Below are 23,037 nucleotides of genomic sequence, written 5' to 3'. Positions count from 1 at the left end.
CCAAATCATTCCAACAGGAAAGAGTAGAAGATTTCATTATTTCACACATTTAATTTCCTGACCCAGCAGATAATCACTTGTGAAAAGCATAAACATTAAAACTTGCTAAGCTAGCATTCTGCCAGGGTCGAAGGTCAGCTTTGCTTCAAGCCACACTGCAGTTTCAAAAGTACTTCACATTTAAACATGAATTAATTCTCTCTACTATATGATTAATAGAATAAAATGCATTATATACTACTTTGCTTTTTAAACTAGCATTTCTCATGTATTCAAATACACATTTTTCTAACATTAATGGTAGCAGCAACTTCCCCAGGGATGGGCACGGCATTCTAACACAACAGGAAACCTTTTCTGTTCCTTCTCTCAGGACCAACAAAAGTGGCTTTCCCTTCCCCATGTAGGGGCCCCCAACATCTGCAGAGGATGTGGATAAGCCCCAGCCCTTAGTGGCTGCAGTTGCTACATCAGAGGGATTCGGATAAAAGATGAGTGGTCTGAGGTACAACAGATGGCCATAGCAGTCACAACCCGCAGGTAAGGACAATTGCTAGCCTGTTGTGGTGGCTAAGGCTGTTTGCTTATTTTTTTTTTCTATGGCTGGAAGTAGGAAGGACAAGCAGCAGTTGCCGATAAACTCTACCAGTCCACAAAAGTTGCTACATAAGAGGGATTTGGATAAAAGATGAGTGGTCTGAGGTACAACAGATGGCCACAGCAGTCACCACCTGCAGGTAAGGACAATTGCTAGCCTGATGTGGTGGCAAAGGCTGTTTGCTTATTTTTTTTTTCTATGGCTGGAAGTAGGACGGACAAGCAGCAGTTGCCGATAAACTCTACCAGTCCACAAAAGTTATGTTTTTGACAGAAAAACACAATAAAAAGTGCTATAAAACACTATGCCAGCCCTACAAAAGTAAAATGAACACAATTTCTCCACAGAAAAAAATGTTTTCAGTTACTTTGCATCACTTTTAAAGTGACAGAAAAAAGAGCACTCTAAAAGTACATTAGTCTCAAGACAGTCTGTTAAAACACAACACTCCTATCTTTAAAATGACTTTCCTGAAAATAACAGTAATGAAACATCAACAAAACTGAGAGAATGGAATTTTTTTATTCTCCCCAAAGGGAATTTATCTGCTCAAGCAAATTAAAGTACAAGCTGATCGTCGATCATTGAAAGCCACAGAGGAGTGTACTCTTTGGTAGCAGTAAAGCTCTGGAGGGCTTCATGCCCAGACTTGTCTTTTAGTCAGCTCAGCTTGATCTGCACGATAGTTTGGACACATAGAAGGTGCCCTGAAGCTTTAGAAGCTGACAACTGGCTGTTATATATCTGCCAGGTTATAACCCATATAGCTAAGACTACTGCAGCAGTGATCAATATGGTGAACATCATCCCCAATCACAGGAATGTGAATGCACCTGTTTCCCAAGCCTGCCAACAAGGAGTCTCTGTGTAAAATCTGTTTAGTTGTTTGTCTTGAAAGGAGGCAGACAGATCTATCTGAGATGTTCTTAACAAGTGGATAAAGTCCTGGAAGATCTCCTTGTTCAGTTTTCATTTGTGAGGGTCTGTCCTGGTCAGCTTGTCTGCCAATAAAGTTTGCTCTAATGAAATGTAAGATGCTCAGAGGGTTAAACAATGTTGAAAAGCTAAATCACAAGCCATCATAGCCACCCTGCATGGAGGGGCAAGACACGGTGCCCCTGTTTGTTTATGTACCACATTGTGTGATGTTGTCTGTAATTACCTGCAGAGGTCCTGGGGAACACAAATGATGAAGAGAGTTTATAGCATGGATCACAGATAACATCTCTTTTACAATTACATGCACTGGTACATCTGACGTGTTCCACAGGCTTTGCACCTTTACTCCCACAGAAAGTGCTCCCAAAGCAAAATCTGAGGCATCTGTAGTTACAGACTGAGTCGGGTTAGGAGGAGATAAATGGGAATACTTGGACTCTGAGTCATTTATAATCTCCTCCAGTGCAGCTCCTTTTTGACAAAGGCCAAGACTGGAAGCTAAAATTACAGTGGATGAGAATGGTAGGTCCATGTTCCTAAGAGCCACTGAATTTTTATTTTGTATAAACTGGAGACAGGAATTATAAGGATCATAGAAGTCATTAGCTATAAGATCCCGAAATGTTTCCTGGTTTATGTCTTTGACTGACTGGAGAAACTTAGAGAAGTTTCCAGGTAAAAAGTTTACATTTCCTGGGTAAGGAAAGCCTTTTGCAGAGAAGTATCCATAAGGCAGATAAGAAACACAAACCTGTATGGCAGTCAAGGAAGATTTTGGAACATTTAAGAAGTGAGAAAAAGTACAGTTTTGTACCTACCATAAATGTAGATGTTCGAGGATTCCCTTGCAGTCCTGACAATTGGGTATAGCCCGCGTCCGTCCCAGTCGGCGACCCCAGGTATAAGGCTGGCGTCGGTCATGGCGCTAGACTGGCGTCAGTGCGTCCAGTCAGTATCGCATGCGTGGCCCAGCGTCATTCCTCAGTCTTTGCTTTAAGATGTCCCAGACAAAAAAAGACCCAAAAACAAGTCCCAAAAACAAAAACAATATATATAGTAATATATATACAAAAATATATATATAAGCAAACTCCACCTACACAACCACCCCACCCACCTGAGGGAAGGAGGGAGGAGGTATTGGACTGCAGCAAGGGAATCCTCGAACATCTACATTTATGGTAGAATTTTATAGGTAGGTACAATGTTCAATCTCCCTCTTTGCAGTCCTGACAATTGGAGTAGAACAATTCCCAGAGATCCCAAAGCAGAGGTAGGGAGGCTGGCAAATTATAAAGCTGACAACATTGTAAACAAAACAGCCAAAGGCAAAACCAGCTCTAGTCTTAGAGTATAGGCAGGTGATAATGCCTAGAAAGTATGCACTGAACTCCAAGTAGCTGCCTCAGGTATATCCTTAGAGAATGGCTGTTACCCCAAGTAGCCCTAGTGGAATGAGGCCCTAATCCCATTGGAGACCTCTTTGCCATGATGGGAATAACCTCATGCAATGAAAAAATAACAAAATGCAATAGCAAAATCCACCTAGAAATAGTTTGTTTTGGCACGAAATAAAAAGAAAAACTTAAAACAAAAGAAAGAAGTCTTACAAGAGACTGCTAAAATCTTTAGTCTAGTCAAAATATAGCATAATTGCCTGTGTGCACATCTAAAGTGTACATTCTTTTCCCCTTTATTTTGAGGATCTCTGCAAAAAGCGTAAAAAAATGAATAGTTTGGTTACAAGTTTAAAGCCAAACTACAAAGTACATAAAGGAAAGGATTATTTGATAAATTAGCCCTGTGCTTATGGAAAGACAAAAGGGCTCTACTGCCGCAAGAGCACCTGCAACTAGCCAACAGAAAAGCAGTCTAATATGAAACATAGCAGCATTCAAACATGACAAATTCAAAAATTCAGCAAGGCAGTTTTCCTCAAAAGGTTGAGTAGTAGTTTTCCAAGTAGGAATTGAGATTAGAAGCAGGAGTAGGAGCTCACAGCTTGAATTCTTATATTCTTTGCCCTCTAAGAAACTGCTTGGCAGACAAGGATCACGTGAAAGGCTGCAGCATGACAATCAAAGTGAGCTGAAATTGCGGCGAATGAATATTTGAGAAAGAGAAAACACTCCGTAATTCAGTAAGATATTGAAGAGAGCCACACTGCCACACTCAAATTAATCTCCAAATTCTTTGCGTACTCTCTCCTAACAAATCTCTTCCATTTTTTTCCATTCACATCCTCCACTAGTAGAAAAGCTTCCCTCCATCATAATCACATTTAAAAACTTGCTGAGAGCTGAAGATGACCAACACTTCAACACAGAATTGAGCAAGCTGTGAGATGAAGAGAGATGACAGATGACATTCGAGAGATGACGTCCTTCTGAAGGATAACAGATGGAATCAGAAGGAGTAAACATGTGAGGCTCTTCTTTAGAACTCATAGAAGTGGAAGTGGCCTGTTGTTGCGAGGCTTTAATGGACCTATCAAAAATCATCCTTGGCCTGTCCTGCACTTTAGTAATAGGTTTTCCAACTGAAAGAGTGAGAGGTGGAAAGGCAGCTGAATGAAGGACTTTTCAACTGAAAGATGGCAGCATCCACTTTCAGTGGTGGAACAGCAAACCCCTTTATTGCAATACTTTGGCAGCTGGTGGTTTAGTGGAGAAGCGAACAGATCTATGGTTGGAGTTCCCCATGACACTGTCAATTTCAGAAATACATGAAGATCAGTTTCCACTCGTGGCCTTCATGATCGATTTGAAGCTTATCTGCTAGGGAGTTCTGTGCTCTGGCCTTGCTTGTGAGCTAGAGAGTCGGTGCAGGCTTAGCAGCAGTCTCCCCATAAAATCATTGCTTGCCTGCATAGAGGATAAGATGCCCTCCCCCTTGCTTGTCCTTGTACATGTCGACAGTTTGTGAAACATGTCTGCCTCTTCAAGTGCCCTGGTAAATGGATACCTTGAGCATGCATCAATGCTTGTATCTTCACTCATTTCTCCTTCATGATGAAGCAGTGTTGCTGTAGTCTGGCAGGCGTCTGTCTTGTATCCACTTTCTCTTCCAGATGGGCTCCCAAGTGGGTTCGAGAGGCATCTGTCGTTAAACTCTGACTGGCACTCTGGAGGGTCACAGGGAGTCCCGACGTTTTGGTGACAGGAGTGTCCATGTTTTTTGGCAACCTTTTATTTGGCAAGGTATTATTTGAATGCAAGGGTGCAACCAGAATCAGTGCTGTGTCCATAGAGCCTGAGATACCATTGCAGCTTTTTCATATACGTTTGGCTGAGCTTCCTCATGAAAGAACTAAGTGATGGACTGTCCCCTAATGCTTGAAGGACTGAAAGGCCATGGTGCACGGTATTCAGACTTAGTGTTTTACGGTAAAGTGACAGACTCTACTTTTGTGGGGGTTCAAAGAGCCATCAGAATTGTTTGTTTCGTCTATGAGGCCAGAAAGATCATGATTGGAGAGGGTACTAGACTGGCAGGCAGAATATGCACGAATACTGAAGGCATCTTAGGCCTGTACCTTGAAGCCTGAGTGCCAGATCACTGGAGCCAGAATTGAGCCAGAGATAGGGCCTCGTCCAAGTAAGGATAAAAAGAGCTGCCTTCAGGAGAACAAGTAGCTAAGGAATAGCCAGACAAAGAAAGAAAATATGAGATGTAGATAAGCCAAAGGATAACCAACTTGAAGAACCAAAAGAAACTTAAATATATAGGGCAAAAAAAAGAAACCAAAATGTTCCCCAACAGGGTTCTTAGCCAACCATGTGCGCCAAAACTGCTCCCGCAAAGGTACCGTGGCATTAGTACCCTGGCGTGAAAAAGTCTGAGCTAATGGCGTGACCATGCGTGACAAGTACCTAATTCGGGCGTGCAGCATGCGCGTAGTACCAAAAGAACATCCCATGTTAAGGACTCCTGACATTTGACAAAAGGCTCTGCAATGATAAGTAAGTTATCTAAATAAGGAAAATCTGAAGGTTGTACAGTCTGCAAACTGTAGAGCTAGACACTTTGCAAACACCCAAGGAGCTGTAAATAACCTAAAGTGTCATGCAGAAAACTGATTATTTGACACAGGGACGAAGAATCTAAGAAATTCCCTAAAGCATGTGGTTATGGGGGTATGATGATAAGCATCCTTAAGGTCTAATTTTACCATAAAAACTCAAAAGAGAAATGACGGATAACAGACTCTGTAGGGTCAACATTTTGAATTTTGGCAGTTTCACAAACAGGATGAGAAAGTAACACTCTAGAACTGGTCTCCACGACAGCTCTTTGCTTGGAGCCGGAAGCATTCTGGAGTAGACTCATTTCCTCCTTTGATGTAAAGACACTAGTTCTATGACTACTAGAGTCACCAAGTGTTGAAGAAACTGAGGAAATAGCACTGCTTGTTTTGGGGAGGGGGTTCTTGAAAGAGAGTATTTGTATCCAATGCCAACTGTAATCTTTCTGAACCACTTTTATCATCTATGAGCCTGATACAATCTGTTGCCAAAGAGGTAGAGCGAGAGACAGTTTCTAAGACAAATTCAGAGTGATGGTACAGGACAAGTGGGGAAGAGGAAAGAATGCTGGGATACTCATTCTGAAGGATTAGTTTTCCCCTTTTTCTGAAAGGAACCCTGCTTTTTGTTGTTTTCATTCTGCCATCTCTTTTTTAACTCCTTGATACCAAGCAGATGGCAAGTATTGTTTATTTGTCTTTTAAAGGGTGCAGAGAATCTGCAAGAATTTTTAACAGGAGACTTGAAAAATCTTAGACGCTCCTTGCATTCATTTCCCTATATCATCAATTTGTTTGAGTATCTGAGTAGCACAAGGGACAGTCAAAAATTCCTTACTTACAGTCTAAACTGTAGACTTTTAGATCACAGACTTTATCTGCAAACTTTTAGATATGTACCCATGCATACTACTCAAAACTGTAGCAGTAGTAGTACAGTGGCCTTAGACAGAGTATCTGCACAATCATATGCACTCTTCAAAACATGTTTAGATACCTAAGATAGATTAGAAGTAATAGGATATAGAGAGGAGCTACCTTCTGAAAGAAGTGTGGCCGAGTACTCCTCAAACTGTCTACACAACTAAGAATAAACTTCCACATATGTGACTGGTAGTTAATAATTCTGTATGCTAAAGTGGAAGAAGAGAAAATTTATTAGCTTAAGATATGGTCTGGGGACTGAAGGGTGGGGACTGAAGGGTGACAGTCAGGGTTATTACAGGCAGCAGGTAACACAACCTCCAGTACTGGTAAAATAGGAGGGACAGGTGTAGCATGTGGCAAATCCATTTGCAACATATCATAATATCTCCTCATTTCAGGGGTATCATCCATTGGTTCCCATACAAATACAGCATATATACTAGAAATACCTTTAAGAAAAGGAAAAACTCCTCCCAGGAAGCTAAAGAGGACTAACTTTCCTCAGAATCACAGTACTGAGCTTGGGATTCTCAGTAAGAAGTAGAACTGTCTCTGTCAATGTCAAAATCCTCTGAAAAGCTTTCCTCATGAATATACTGAGATCACACACTTTTAAGGATTTCTGAGTTCCAGGAATAACAGACTACAATAAATTCTTGGCAAAGGTAAGGAAATCATCTTTATGAACAGACACTATGTCTTTTGACGATTAATATCTAAGCTTTTGTTTTGTTTTTTTCACTGTTGGAAGATGACTAACTAGGGTATTGCACTTCACTACTGGCAAGAGAACTCTTTACTTGGCAATCCTGAGAAGAACCTCCTGGAATGTCTTCCAGACCAAAAGAAGATGGTTTTCTCATGCTCAGATCAGACACTGGAACAGCCACAGAGAACATGGCTGAGTGGCTTGACCCCGGTCCACGGTGGCTGAATAATCTACCAGAAGTGCCCAAAATAATGAGAGTGATCTAAAGAAAAATGGTCAGACACTACAGCATCACACTTCAACAGCTGTGGTACTGTCTGCATCCATAGTGACGGCAATTTATTGTGTTTTTCTTTCTTCTTAGGTCCAGCAGGACTGGGATAAGCATCCATGCTGTAGCCAAGGAACAAGCTCAACTGGTAATAAGCACTGCTGGAAAGATTTAGTCAGAAGGCAAGTTGTCAGGTGTCCACAAGTAGTACACACTTACCTTTCCCTACATATCCTATTTCAAAGGTAAAAAGCCCAAGCAGTGCACAAAAATTGCTTTCCTGAAATGCAATGACAGGAAAAACAAACTAAAGGTAAGTTGCCACAAAGTATTCAACACACAAAAACATTTCCCATCCTGCTAAAGCACTTCCTGATCCATAAAACTTACACATAAAAATACAAATACTCACATGCAGTACATTTTACACACAATTAGCCTCCAACAGTAAAAATAAGCCATATTCTAAAAATAGTGTTACCTGACGCAAAAGTTTCAATATTGTAAAAAATACTGCTTTTCTTAATAGGGAAATACTGCTTTTAGTCAGAAAATAAAATAAATTCATATTTTATTAAAATGACAAAAATCTCTGTGTGGAAGACTTTCCCTATGTTGAATTACTTGCAGAAATTAAGCTTGAAGCCAACTCTGCTCCTGTGAAGCCTAGCTACCTCTCAAGATGGCAAGAATGGTCTGAGGAAGTCTATATGCTGCTGATTTTCCCCAAGGGGCTAGCCAATTAACAATCAGAGTCTAGGTGTGAGAGGAAACTAGATCTTTGTGAATCTAGTTGGTTGTTGCATCCTAGGCACGGAACAATCCAAACAGCCAAGGGCTACTGCAGCAGTGAGAATGATGAAAATCTGCACAGGTTTATTGTATTTTCTACTGATTATATCCCGCTCGTTTGTCTCTCCTGGATTATGAAATAACACTTGGCTAAAGTCTGTTTGTTTGTTTCTTTCGGCTTTTCCCGGTTAGGGGTCGCCACAGCGGAACTCCGGTCCGCTAATGATTGGCAGTAGATTTTGACATGCTGGCTTGCCGGGCCTAATGCACAACCTTCAACGAAGGAACGCCCATTCACGCATGTCGCCACACAGAAGACGCTCTGAGAATCGAAGGGCAACATCTAACTGTGAGGCGACAACGCTACCACAGCACCACCACCGCAGTAAATGAGTACAAAATCATATCCATTTAAAACAACCATTCCATATGATTTAAATGTGATCCCAGATATTATAAAAAGTCACAAAGGAACTTATGAAATAAAGTTTTTATTTTTTAACATCCTTTGCTATTGGGATAACCACTGGCAAATGTTTGAAAGTCATCTTCAAATCACTAAAATGTCGATATTTAATGAACTGTCTCGCAATATAAAAACACAAATTTCTTGCCAAAAGATATTCCTTTCAGAGCTACATTCTCTTAATTGTGGGCACACAGGAACCCATGAACAAAATTTTTAACATCCTTTGCTATTGTGATAACCACTGGCAAATTTATTTATTTACTTTATTTATTTATTTATCTAACGTGTTTACCAGGAAAGTCTGACTGGAACAGAGCCCATTTTCAGTTGAGGCCCTGAGAAAATGCTCCAGATGCACGTCTTTGGAATGTGGGAGGAAACCAGAGCACCCAGAGGAAACTCATGTGAACACAAGGAGGGCATGCAAACTCCACACAGAAGGCACCCCAGCCTGTTTGAAAGTCCACTTCAAATCATTAAAATGTGAATATTTAATGAACTGTCCCCTCAAAATAAATACACAAATCTATTGAACAGAGATATTCTCTTCAGGGCTAAATTCTAATTGTGGGCCGATTATTTTCAGACACAATTGAATTATTTTTCTATCTTATTGAGTCTGATGTGATAACTGCAAGCATCAAACACTCAAATTCCACATGTGATCAGAAATCTGACATCATCAGCAAAATTTAAATCTTTACATAGTATGATGCAAAGACATCTAAACCCCAATGGAAGAGGTTTTAATTCATTGTTCAAATTGCTTAATATAATTGACTCCAAGGAAGAAAAATCAAATACCCCCAAATCCACTTTGAACAGACTGCATTTTTGCATGTAACAGCTGTAGAAGTCTGTTCTGCACCACATGTATACTAATCACTGGGCTAATGTTTCCTGCTGAGAACACACAGACAGATTAATCCAGACAGGAAAAGAAGGTGATCTGGGTCAGGTTGATATTCATACCTGGATTCATGGTGATAATTAAGAGAAGTAAACATGATGATATAAGGCAGTAATCAATAATCTGAGCACAACACATCACACTCAAAGGGAATGTTTTTCTCATCTCATTTTTTGTTTGTATCTGACTATCATTACTAAAATGACTACAGTTTCTGAAGACAGAGACTTTACAAGGAGCTGCAAATTAGAATGCATTTGTTGTCACATAATTAGAACACATTACAGTGGTCTTACCTTCAAAACAGTGAGAAAATGATCTAGCTACACTTACAAGGACATAAGAGACTGCCTGGGGTTTTTGACTTTAAAGGAAACTCATCTCTCCACTGTAGTTAACCTTACACAGAAGATGTCTTCTTCCTGTAATATCACCTTAATATTGTTAACTCCACAGAAACACCAGCAGCTTTCAATGATATTTTCAATTTTCAGTTGTTTACATAGTACAACGCATGAAAGGACACTTTCCCATTCAAATTTCATGTTGTTTCAGAAGGATACAACAGTCCCCGTGTTGACATTTTGGAGTATAAAAAAACTAAAATATAACAACAAACATATTAATTTTGATTCATTTGTTCTATATAGAATATCAAGTTATAAAAAAAAAATTCCATTTGCTATTTTTCTGTTGGCATTACTGTGCCTCAGCAATCCCTCCTTTCCCTAACTAAATACCTGCACAGTGAATATCTATATTAGACCTATAACATAATACCATTAAAACCTTAAACACTGCCACTTGACAATCAGTGTACTTTAGCCCATTTACCACAGTTGTGCCTGTTATCATTATTACTGCTATTATTTTCTTGTATACTGCTTGCCTTTGTTTCAGAGAAAAAGGCAAATAAAGCAGAAATGTCTGCTAATGGTTGCACGTAGCTGCTACCTACTTACAGAGCTATCAGAATAAAATGTCAAATCTATAAATTATACCAACATCTGTCAAACAATCTTGCCTTTTCTCAGACTGGATGTTAGTACCTTTCACTACATATACAATTATACTCTGGAGCCTCTGACAAGTGGTGCAACTGGTTAATAATATGCAATCAGAAATTAATTCTGAGTATCCTGAGTTCAATTCCCACTCAAGACATTTACTTTTTTTTCTTACTTACAGCATTATATATTTGATAACTGCAGTCTATGCCCAGGAGGGATACAAATCTTTAAATGGATATTATTGCATAAAATGGAAAAAAAAACTTAGTACAGCTAATCACCTCACTGGGAAGCAGTCTACCCACTCTTTAGCATTTTGTATTAAATTAGAAAACTAGAACTTTTTGATCAGTTATTTAGTACTATCTGATTTATACTGCAGTTACTGTAGACTACACTATTTTAACAGGCACTTCTCTATAATACACACTGTAGGTTTGAATCACTCATGTTCTTTTTACATTACTGACTTGAAGTCCCAACTCCAGAGGTTTAATCCCTTCAAGGTGCTAGATCTTTTTGGCTACACTTACCTAGTCTGTACATTTAAATGTCTCCATTTAATAAAGAAGTTGAGTTTCCAAAAGCAAGAACAGTATTCTGATAACAATGCAGCAGAGTTACCAGCCAATCTTGCCACCATATCCTCACAGCCACCTGCTTGCCACCTTCTCCATCCTTTTTTTGCTTTATATTAAATATGAATGTAATATTACATAATATACATGGGTTCTATTTCTTAAAATCACCACCAATTCAGACTTTAAAAAGAGAAATATAAAAATAGGAAGTATATATCCAAAGAATGAGTTCCTGTGGGTGAGTTCATCAGAGACAAAAAGCCAAAAACTCTCTCCCTCTCTCTCTCTCTGATAACTTGCCACACTCCATGTGCATGAATATTTAGGAAGTCTGCTGATTTCTTTTCCAGCACCAAAACTGCCAGGAGACTGCCATATCTTAGATATCCACTTTCTACATACTTTCCAGGAGAATATCCCTGCTTTCCACACTATCCTGTTTCAGGTGCTAGTAATTGTTCAGGCAAAAAAAGGCAGTTTCCTGGTGGTAGTGTAAAAGCAGAAAATCAAACCCAACCATGACTATTCCACAGGCAAGCAAATGTAAAGAATGATTGCAGACTTTAAGTTGCTACTAAAATACTTTTTTCTCTTGTAATTTCCTATACAAAGTGCAGATTTAAGGAGCAAGGCAAAGGAGATTTTAACTGATGATTAGCAGTACTGAAGTATAATATAGAGGATTATTAGTGGGTCGCTGAACCTAAGGTGTTATGTCATAAGACATGGATGCCAAGAAATGCACCTCAAGAGTGAAGTTTGAGGTGAATCTCGGCATCCATACAGATGTCCTGATCATAATTCTTCCTAGTGCACGGAGCTTTATCTGCTCCATGTAGTACTAGTTACTAGTACTTACGGTAAAAAAAATGCTAAATGTTTTACCTACTTTCAAAAGTGAAGAGCACTTAGGAGTATTGTCAGAAAGGCAGTATAACACAGTCCCTTACGTTTACACTCGCCTTCCATGCCTCTCAACCATTCAGATTTTTGCAGATGTCCAGATTTTTGTCTCAGATGTTTGGTATGTTCCTCATAAATTTCTTGGTTTTTAAACAAATTACTGAAGACTGAATTTATGAAATAAATACATACATTTATGAATCAGACTTCATATCTTTTCAGAAAATGAAAGGGAACACTCATTCTGTTATTCTGGCAACTCTCCAAGTTTATAACAGGAGGTTAGGGATATGTTATTAGTATGGACAGCAGGCAGAAACAAATCTTTTATTTTGCCGATGTCATTTGCTGGTCAGTACTAGTAGATTTTACTACCTAGTGCGAGACCTGACCTTAACGTAAGCAGGGGGTGTTTAACATTTAAGTCTGGGTTTTGCACCATTCTAGTGTTTAACTGATTTTTCTGTTTCCGAATATCAGAGCATAATCAGCTCACTCATGTACTAAAATAATTGCGATATTAACAATAGCTCTTGGCTCCATTTTCTTAGTATCTAGCTCTTGTAGCATCTTAACAGTTATAAAGATTGCAAACCAAGCTCTGATATAAATCATTGAAGAAATAACAAACTGAGCCATGTTTACAAATCATGCAGTATCTTAAAGTACTGCACAAACAGCACACTGTGCCATTATGGCAAGCTGTTCAGTGCCATGAATCACAGAAAAAACAGTACAATGCACCATGTTTGCAAACCACACAGTGTCGTGAATCATTGCAAAGGTATCTCACTTAGTCACACTTGCCAACCAGGCAGTGCCTGTATCACTGTAGAAAGAGCACACTAAGGCATGGTTGCAAACCAAGCAGTGCCATCAACCACTGAAGAAACAGCACACTGAACCATGTTCACAGGCTAAGCCCCTCACAGGCAGAGACTGCATCTGCATTTCAAGACTGCTGACAATTACTGCTACCAAGGGTTATGCTAGAAATTCAAAGCATAGCATTTACAACCACCTGCTTTATGGTGATGGTCTGCACTGACAGAGCTCATATAAGGATGCTGCAGTTAGGTAAGCCACAGTGAAACACTGATAGCATCCATCAGCACACAGAATGCTGTGGACATCTGTTGAGAAGATGGGATGGAGGTAAGGTAAGGCACAGATGCATTTTAAATTACACATGGTAGGCAAAAGGCCATAGTACTGGTAGCAGAAGCATGGGATACAGTTTCAGTTATTGACGAGGTATCATAATACTGTTCTGATGCATTCTAGTCTGCTTATATATGGTGGGACATGAGTTATTATAATAATTTTACTTGTGTTTCATACATAATCAACTACATAACATGGACATACATACCACCACCATGCAATCTCTAATCAAAATCATAAATTCAATAGTCATTACACTTCTAGACAGCAGGTAAGATATAGCTCTGGAAGCAAAATATAAAATGGAAAAAGTATCCTAATATTGCATGATATTGTATGTATTACTGAATTATCTTCCTTTCTTTGCATATATTATATATATGTTAAATTACATATAAATAAAAAAATTGGAATTGCAAAGTATGGACCCACATGCACAGACTCACACACATGCACACAAATAAAGGTTAGTAGGATCATGGGAAAAAAAACATTGGGTGTGCAACAGGAAAGGAAAAAAGAAAGAAAGAACCTGTAAACAGAGAAACTAAATAGATGACGGAACTGAATTTTTTATGTGCCACTTACTTTCTTTGGTTGAGATGTTTCTGTATAACAGTAGAAAAAGGCAGTAGCCAGAGCTGCAACTGTCCTGTGGAATTCTTCAGCAAAGACACTGTGATGATTATTTCTCATGCCTGCTAACAGATCACACATTAATGAGAATAGTGTAAAAGTCAATCTACTATTTGCAGAGCCACTAAAATGTAAATACTGTCATTATTTCAATATAAAATATATCAACATACAGTAAAAAATTCATAAACTATCATGTTACCCGAGGTTACCTACAAAGTATCATAAAGATGGTATGGCAGGTTAGAGCATTAAATGGTGCTCAGAAACCATTTTATGCAATCAAATTTATTTATCTGTACTATGATTCAAAACATTTGGTGCAAGCTGGAATGGCAGGATACACAGTGATTACAGAAAGACTGAAGATGCTCAAGTATAAAGTTCAGTGACTTACCTTGGGGGAGTCTAAGAACTGTCCTGCCAAACATCTTAAAATAAATGAACAGGAAATAGAATTAGTACATGAATGCTTTATGGCACTGTCACAACACCGTGGTGCAGATGTTGTTTTTAATGGTTGGATAACTGCATTTTGCCAGCCTGGATGCCACACACAGTTCCCCTGAATCCCTTCTTTCGCCACTTTTGCCCTCCTTTATTTATTTACTATTTGTTGACCAGGTAAGAGGGCTGGTCTTCTGACCTCTTTCAGAAGAGATAACCCCTAAGATTCAGAAAGTCTTAGCTTCATGCGGAGGTCTTAATTTGGACAGTTCCTGCATCATGCTAAGCCTTTCAAATTCAGAAACCATTCTGCCACTAAGGTTTTCCCCTTGTGGGGTCCTTAGCATAGAGCATGGTCTAACAGGTGAAGCTGCATGCTAAGATGGCCCTGGGGAAGAGACTAATACTATTTATCAATATCCTGCTCCCTGTAAATGTTTGCAGCTGACCATTTGCTTTGCTGCAGAATTCAGAGAATCACTCAAGCCAAGAACATTTTTACTCTCCCAGGAAAAAGTGACTATTGTAAAAACAAGGCAGTCACCCATTCACTCCTATGGTAGAACCCATGCTGCAGGTAAGTTCAGGAAAGACACTGGTGTGTGGGGTGCATTAGTGTAAGCATGTGTATGGATATGTGTGCAAGTCTGTAGAGGTATGAATAAGGTTACATCAAAGTGGATGTATGTCTGTGCCCATGTGTCTGCCTGGATGATTGAATCAGGGGCTTAGGTAGCAAATCATGAGTCTGGTTGTTTGTTAGTGTGTGTGTGTGCATATCTGTGTGTGTGTGTGTGTGTGTGTGTGTGTGTGTGTGTGTGTGTGTGTGTGTGTGTGTGTGTGTGTGTGTGTGTGTGTGTGTCAGTGTGAGGTCTGATGGTGTAGTGTTCGATTCAGTCACAAGGTAAAGATGTCCTTCTCACATTGGCTGTAACCTTCTCTAAATCACATTTCCTCATCATTGAGCTACTTATTTATTTATGTATTTATTTATTATTTATGTATTTACTGCCTTTATTTAAAGAGATGGTCCAAATAGGTAGACAACTTGCCCCTTTTTAGTGGAGGCCCAGAGAGAAAAGCTCCACAATAAAATGAGTAAACAGTAAAACAATAATAGCTAATACATCTTAGAGAAATAATAATAAACATATTTTGGGTCAATATAAGCTAGTTACATTTTGATAAAGATTTTTTTATACCTGATAGGGAAATAGTGCACAGCAGAATAACAATTTCATGCAGTGTTACATTTCAGGGGAAAAAATGAAAACAGATTATTTATGATAGATATACAGTCCAATAATTCACCAGCCCATATATAAGGAAATTTTTATAGGTATTGAATTTTACCGAATCTTAGCCAATATGTTAACAAAGACAGAAAACACATTGCAAATAAGGTGGATGTAAAAGACAAGTTAAAATATTTACTAGATCATTTGAAAAAGATGAGAGTAATGAAGAGCTACTCAGAAACACAGCCGAGTGGAGAAATCAAACAAAAGAAAAAACAAGAGTGATTGTAAAATATATAAGCAACAAAATATTCAATGAGTACTGGATGCAGACATGACATCTAAAGAAGCTGAATGTGTATTAAAAGACGCACATAAAGAGACCGTGCCAGGTATTGTTGCTACACAAGGCAAGTTTACATGGTTTTGGAAAACTAGCAGGTAAATGATTTAGTGGAATTTATATGAACATTACAATGAAAAGAATGTGAGGTATAGCTGAAGCATGCTGCAAGGGAAAAGAAAAAAGAAGATGCTACATAACTGGAAGCCTTTTATGTTACACTGATTATGATGTGATACCCAAACTCTTACAAAAAGACTAGATAAAGTACTAGTAGATGGTATATGCAAAAGTATAGGTGCAGTTAAGTAACTCATAGCATAAATAAAGCTGAAAAAATTAGTTGTGTGTTAAGACATCAGTAAGGTCTTTGATAATACTGATCACAATATTCTATAGAATAACTCGGCCAGTTATAAACTGGAAAGTTTATTAGTTTGTGTCAAATAATATAAAGCAAACCAGTCTGTATGCTTACAATAAACATTTATATGATAGAAAAGCACCAACGTTTTGAAGGGAATAAAATAAGGATATCCCTGTGTGCCATAACAGAGAAAACTGACTTGTGAGACATAACTTCTTTTATTTATTTCAGCATGTTGGGACATATCTAAAGTTTTAAGTCATATTCAAGCACTGTGAACTCTGCAATGTGTGTTTCCTGTTCCATGAAAATGTGTGTATCCTCTTTGAATTAAAAAGGGATAAAAGGAAAAAGGAATACATGAAACTTGTAACTGACATGTAAAGTGTAATATTGCAGTTTCTCGGGAAGCTTGTATGTAATTAAGTCACACAAGGATTTGGAGTCAGGAAGAAAAGGGATCATAAACTGCAATTAAAAACTTTTCAAAGGAAGCAGTTCTTAGTATTCAAATTAGCAACTTTTCTGTTGTATGTGGTGGCCCAAATGTGGAAAAACTGTTTACTGTTTATCATTTCTTCTTACTGTTTGTGACTTGGAAATTATATAATTTGATGTAACCCTCTCCCTGGTTTTCTGATGGATTAGAAAATGTGAGTTGAGACGAATATATTTACAGCTGAAAGTAAAGTCAACTAGTCTTGTATAAGAGATCTCAGTGACTATATCTACAAAGGTTGTTTGAATTCTGCCTTATATACTGTTGTAGTACTTAGAAAAGCTGGGGGACCAGTATTTCCATAATTAAGAGAAAATTAAGTAACTTAAGTCTTCTCTAAATTAAGGAAACAAAGTGAAGAATAAGGTACTTATTTAACTGTAGATCAGATTCTCCTTTAAGTATTCCTCACTGTAGAACTATTATTTTCCTTTTTTGTATATTATCTACCTCTGCATATTTAATAAGTATAAGCATTGTCATGATTTATTTATTAAGTAAAGTTTATTTATTATTTGTTATTATGGTTGAGATTTATTACATATTTACATACTGTTATTTATTATCTGAGAAGAATATATTTAGCACTGTAGATTGGCAGGTTGTGGTATCCATTTCTAACTAGCCAAATACATTACTATCGACATATTATTTTTATACACAAAATAAAACCAAATGCTGTGAGAAATAAACTATCTCTACAGTACAAAGTAAACTCAAAAATGAAAAATCCACCAAGAGACAGCAAACATGGCAAAGTAGGTACAATAAAAACACAATTTAATTATAATTGGTAAGTGCTTTCAGGTTCACACACAAAACTTCCTCAGACATTCAGAAAAGAAGTTATGTTCTTACCATAATTTTCCATCTGTGTTGTCAATCTTCATTCATTCATGACTGATGGGTTTCAGTTCCGTCCTCGGAACCGACTCAGACGATATAACAAGCTCGTGCCAGCCAGAAACTCTCGCGCTAAGGTTACCCATAGTGCCCCTCTCCTTATCTCCTCAGATTGAGTTTGCCCGTAAGAATAAGAAAGTGGAGGCTTTGTCTGAGCAAATGCCCTATCACGCAACCAGGACCAAACCTGAACATCCAGGAGCGTTTGGATGGGGTAGGAGTGTGGGATGTCATGAATGAATGAAGATCGACAACACAGATAGAACATTATGGTAAGAACATAATTTCTTTATCTGATGTTGTCAATCTTCATTCATTCATGGCTGATGGGACAGAGTCCCTAGCTGCTTTATGTCCTGGAAGGCCCTATGGAAGGATATTCTTGAGCACCATTGAGCCAAAGGATGTCCTCCCGGTCCAATTGTAATGACTGATAAAGGTATGAGGGGTATCCCAGGTAGCTGCTGTGAAGATATCATCCATAGAAGCTCTCGAATGAAAGGCTATGGAAGTGGCAACTGAACTGGTTGAATACGCCATGACTTTAGTTGTTAAACACATTTTGGTTTTGTTGATAGACAAAGGAGATGCAGTCTCCCAACCATTTCACCAAAGTGACTTTAGAAACTGATTTACCTAACTTGTTTCAGGAAAAGGAAAGAACAATTGGTTTGATTTCCGGAATGATTTTGTCCTAAGTAAAAATGCAATTGTCTATGCACATCCAATAAATGCAGACAATATTCTCCTTTGTTAGAAAAGTTTGGGAAGAAAATTGTCAGATCAATGGATTGATTAATACTGAAGTCTGATGCAACTTTGGGTAGAAAGGAGGGGTTTGTCCGAAGAGATACTCTTTCTTAGTGAAAAAATTTCGAAAGGCGTTTTACACACAAGGCCTGTAATTCTGAAATTTGCCTAGCTGACGATATGGCTACTAGGAATAAGGTCTTCCAAGACAAAAATTTTATATTGTAAGGGGCAGATGGCTCAAAAGGTTGACGAGTCAAGGCTTGTAGGACTAGTGTCAAATTCCAAGGTTCAATGGACTCTTTAAAGGGTGGCTTCAAATGCACGGCTCCTTTTAAGAAGGTTTTGCATAGATAGTGAGATATTAAAGAAAAATTTTCAAAACTATTATGGAAACTGGAGATGGCTGCTAAATGAACTCCAATAGTAGAAGCTGTGACTCCTAAATGGAGTAAGGTTGACAAATACTCCAGCACCGTACTAAGCGGAGCTGAAAAGGGGTCAAGCCCTTTTTCTTGAGAACACAACACAAATCTGTTCCACTTACTATAATAAATTTTTCTGGTGGATGGTGTATGGGAAGCTAAAAGTATTTTCTGTATGGGGGAAGATAGATTATTTTTCCTGGAGATTACTGGAAGTGGAGGTACCAAGCGATCAGCCAGAGGCTTGATAGGTTTGGATGGACCATCACCTGTGGATGTGACAGTAATCCTGGAGTTGGATCCAAAGTCCACAGGTGGTGAACTAGGTGAGGCCAAAGGCAGGAAAAACAGACATAGCATGGCCAATAGGGAGCAATTAGGATTACTTTGTTTCTCAACCAATGTGCTTTCTTTATAAATAGTGGAATCAGAAGAAATGGACGGAAGGCATAAAGCAGTCCCGGCGGTCAATTGTGTACAAGAGCATCCTTCGGGATCTCACCCTGAGGGGGGATTAGGGAAAAGTAGCTGCTGCATTTGTGGTTAATATGAGATGCAAATAGATCGCAGCAAAACTGACCCCAGCGACGAAAAATCTCCGACGCTACTTTGGGATTGAGAGACCATTTGTTAGGCAGGAGAATGCACCTGTTCAGTTTGTTCGCAATCACGTTGGAGTTCCCGGGAATGTGCGTTGCTACCAGAAAGCGGATGGAGGCTATTGCCCATTGCCATACTCTCATGGCTTCCTGACATAATGGGTAGGATCTGGTTCCCCCCTGTTTGTTGATGTACCAGATGATCGACATGTTGTCTGAATGGATAGCGATTGTCCCCGACAGGACGGCAGATTGCAATGCTTGCAATACCAGAAGCACCGCCCTCAGTTCTAGGATGTTGATATGAAAATTGTTCTCTAAGGGGGACCAAGTGCCTTGGATTGTCTTTCCTTGAAAATACCCCTCCACCCCCCATCAGGGATGCATCTGTGGTTACTACAGCCTTGGGCTAACAGGATGAAAAGGGATGACTCCAGAGCTCCTTTTCTGACTTCATCCACCAATTCAGATCCTGCTTGCAATGGTTTGTTATGCAGATTGGGTAGGACATAGGATGTGTTAATAGGGACTACTGTGACACTAGTAGCCATTGTAGTAGCCTCATATGGAGTCTGGCTAAGGGAACTATGGTGATTATTGCTGCCATTGACTCTAGCAGTTGAAGGACTAAACAAGCTGGGACTTTGTTCTTAAAGAGTATCACATGGAGCTGAGATCATAGCCTCTGTAGTCTGTGATAAGGAAGAGCGACAAAGCAGGACCTTGTGTCGAATGTTGCTCCTATGAATTCTAGGCTTTGGGAAGGTTCCAGCTTTGACTTTTCTTTGTTGACCGAGATACCTAAGATCCATTCCAGCTGTAGGGTGTAGTGCAAGGCGAGAGGTAGTAGATGCTTGGTGGGGACGGTAAGGAGCCAGTCATCTTAAATATGGAAACACCTGGAATCCTTACAGTCTCAAGTGAGCTTTTACTACTGCTATACATTTGGTGAACACTCTGGGGGCTGTGGAGAGACCAAAGGGCAGCAGTCGGAGTTGGTAATGATTGGCTCCCAGCCGGAAGCAGAGATATCGCCTGGAGCTTTGTCCATTTTTATATAGTAATACGAATCCTGGAGGTCTATCGAGTACATACAATCATCTTTTTTCCAGAAACGGAAGGATAGACTGAACCGTGACCATCCAGAATTAGGTCTGTTTGAAGAACTTGTTTAGGATGCTGAGGTCTAAACTTTACCTCCAGTCCCCTGTCTTTTTTGGCACTAAAAAGAACCTTGAGTAAATCTGGAGTCTACTTGGTCTGGTGGGACTATCTGGATGGCTCTTTTTTCTAGAAGCTTTTGAATTTCTGATGCTGCTGCATCCCTCTGACTGAGTGGAATGTCGTGGATTTGCCTTTGCGGCTTAGGGTAAAGATTGAAGGGAATGTGATAACCTCTGGTAATTATCATCTGCACCCAGGAATCTGATGTTACTATATGCCAGGCTAGGTGGTGCATTGAGAATTGTCCCCCAACTGCTTCCAGAGGTAAGCAATCGCTCTTCAGGAGCACTGGTAAGGCTGCCCGGAAAAGGAATCTGCCACGGGGGGGGGGGGGGTGTCTTCCTTTTGAGTTTCCCCCTCTGCCCTGAGGGGAAAACTCTCCACGTGTATCATGAAAAGGCCCTTGGGATTTCTTGAACCACATTTTTCCACTTCTCTGATTCCTGTTGTAGGATCACTGGGGAGTGGAAAAATGTACACCCACAGCAGACAGGGTCTTGTTGTAGTTTTCACATCTGGTTAACGTGTCTTTAACTTTTGGACCAAATAGAGAGGAAGCGTCAACGGGACCACTGATGAAGGAAAAAGTACAGTTTTGTACCTACCATAAATGTAGATGTTCGAAGATCCACATTGCTGCAGTCATAACCTGTGGGTAGTCCGCTGTCCTCGGTCGGCCCGAATACCAAAGTGTTAGGATGGCGTCGGTCATGGTCGCTCAGATCTGATGTCAGAACGCCATGGTATTAAAGCGCATGACCGACGTCATATCCTCAGTCTTTCTTGCCCCAGATGTCAGAAGGCCCTAAAAAGAAAGGCCATAGCCAAAAACAGAAAAACCTCCAAAACCCATGTACCAACAATATTTACAACCCAAACCATACAACCATTCCAAACTACAGAGGGGAAGGAGGGAGGGTAAATTGGACTGCAGCAATGTGGATCTTCGAACATCTACATTTATGGTAGGTACAAAACTGTACTATGTTCTTCATCTCACATTGCTGCAGTCATAACCTGTGGGTAGAATCCCAAAGCAAAGGTAAAGGGAGGTTGGCAAAATCATAAAGCATTGGGAGCTGCTAACATGCCCTGTAAGACTGCAGTGGCAAACCCAGCCCTAGATTTGGAATAAAGAGGGAGATGGTAATGTTTAGAAAAAGTGTGCACTGAACTCCAAGTAGCTGCTTCCAAAATATCTTTAGTAGCTACACCCTTAAAAAGCAGTAGAAGTGGCAGTAGCCCTAGTGGAATGAGGTCTGATTCCAGCCGGAACCTCCTTACCATGATGAGAATAACAAAAGCAATACAATGGCCAATCCACTTAGAAATAGTTTGTTTTGAAACAGGTTTCCTGAGAGCCCAAAGCAAAAGAAACAAATAACTGTTGAGACTGTCTGAACCCTTTAGTCCTGCTCAAATAATAATGCAACTGCCTGTGAATATCCAAAGTGTGCAAAATTTTCTCCCCTTTATTTTGGGGATCAGCATAAAAAGTAGGCAAATGAATAGATTGGTTCAAGGCCACATTTGAAACCACTTTAGGCATAAAAGTAGGGTTAGTACTAGAGATACCCTATCCTTATGAAAAATCAGGAAGGGTTCAACTGCCATTAGAGCCTGTAATTCAGATACCCTTCTAGCAGATGTAATGGCCAACAAAAAAGCAGTCTTCCAAGACAAAAACTTCAACTCAGATGTAGCTGCAGGTTCAAAAGGAGGTAAAGTAAGTTTTCCAACACAAAATTGAGATCCCAGGAAGGAGTAGGAGCTCTTTGAGGGTCTTATGTTCTTTGCCCCTCTAAGGAATTGCTTAAACAAAGGATGAGAGAATAATGGTGGGTCACAGTCATAGTGAGCAGAAATGGCTGCAGCATGAACTTTTACAGAGGAGAAAGACAAACCCTTGTCTAATAATTCTGTAAGATATTGAAGTGAAACACTCAAATTAGGCCTGGAAACATCAAAGCTCTTTGCTTTGCTCCAAATAAAAAATCTCCTCCATTTATCAGCATAAACTTTCCCTGTACTAGGCCTTCTGGCCTCCAAAATGACATTCAAAACTTGTTGAGGAAGCTGCGACCCTCCAGGGTCTAGAACAGAATATGCCAGGCTGTCAGATGCAGGGACTGTATCCTGACATTGAGGAAATGATTGCCTGCCTGAGACAAAAGGTGTGGAATTGATGGCAAAGGCCAGGCCAAGAAGGCTCCCGTACTAAACTCCTCAGCAGAGGGTACCAGTGCTGCCGTGGCCAATCTGGAGCTATTAGAATCATGGAGGGCTTGTCCTGTCTGACTTTCAAGAGC

The 23,037-nt window shown here is 39.6% G+C and overlaps 1 protein-coding gene across 1 annotated transcript in view; it reads right to left on the bottom strand.

Moving 5' to 3' along the window:
* LOC122808514 overlaps nt 1–23,037 on the bottom strand; it is a 1,519,214-nt gene that overhangs the window by 394,099 nt on the left and 1,102,078 nt on the right. The window contains exon 16 of the mRNA XM_044079469.1: nt 13,886–13,998. Coding sequence (XP_043935404.1) covers nt 13,886–13,998 — 113 coding nt within the window. The remainder of the gene's footprint in view (nt 1–13,885; nt 13,999–23,037) is intronic.

This window comes from Protopterus annectens, chromosome 8.part0 (assembly GCF_019279795.1).
Source record: "Protopterus annectens isolate FY-2018-M chromosome 8.part0, PAN1.0, whole genome shotgun sequence".
Taxonomy (NCBI): Eukaryota; Metazoa; Chordata; order Ceratodontiformes; family Protopteridae; genus Protopterus; species Protopterus annectens.
This window is presented reverse-complemented; position numbering and strand designations above follow the sequence as displayed.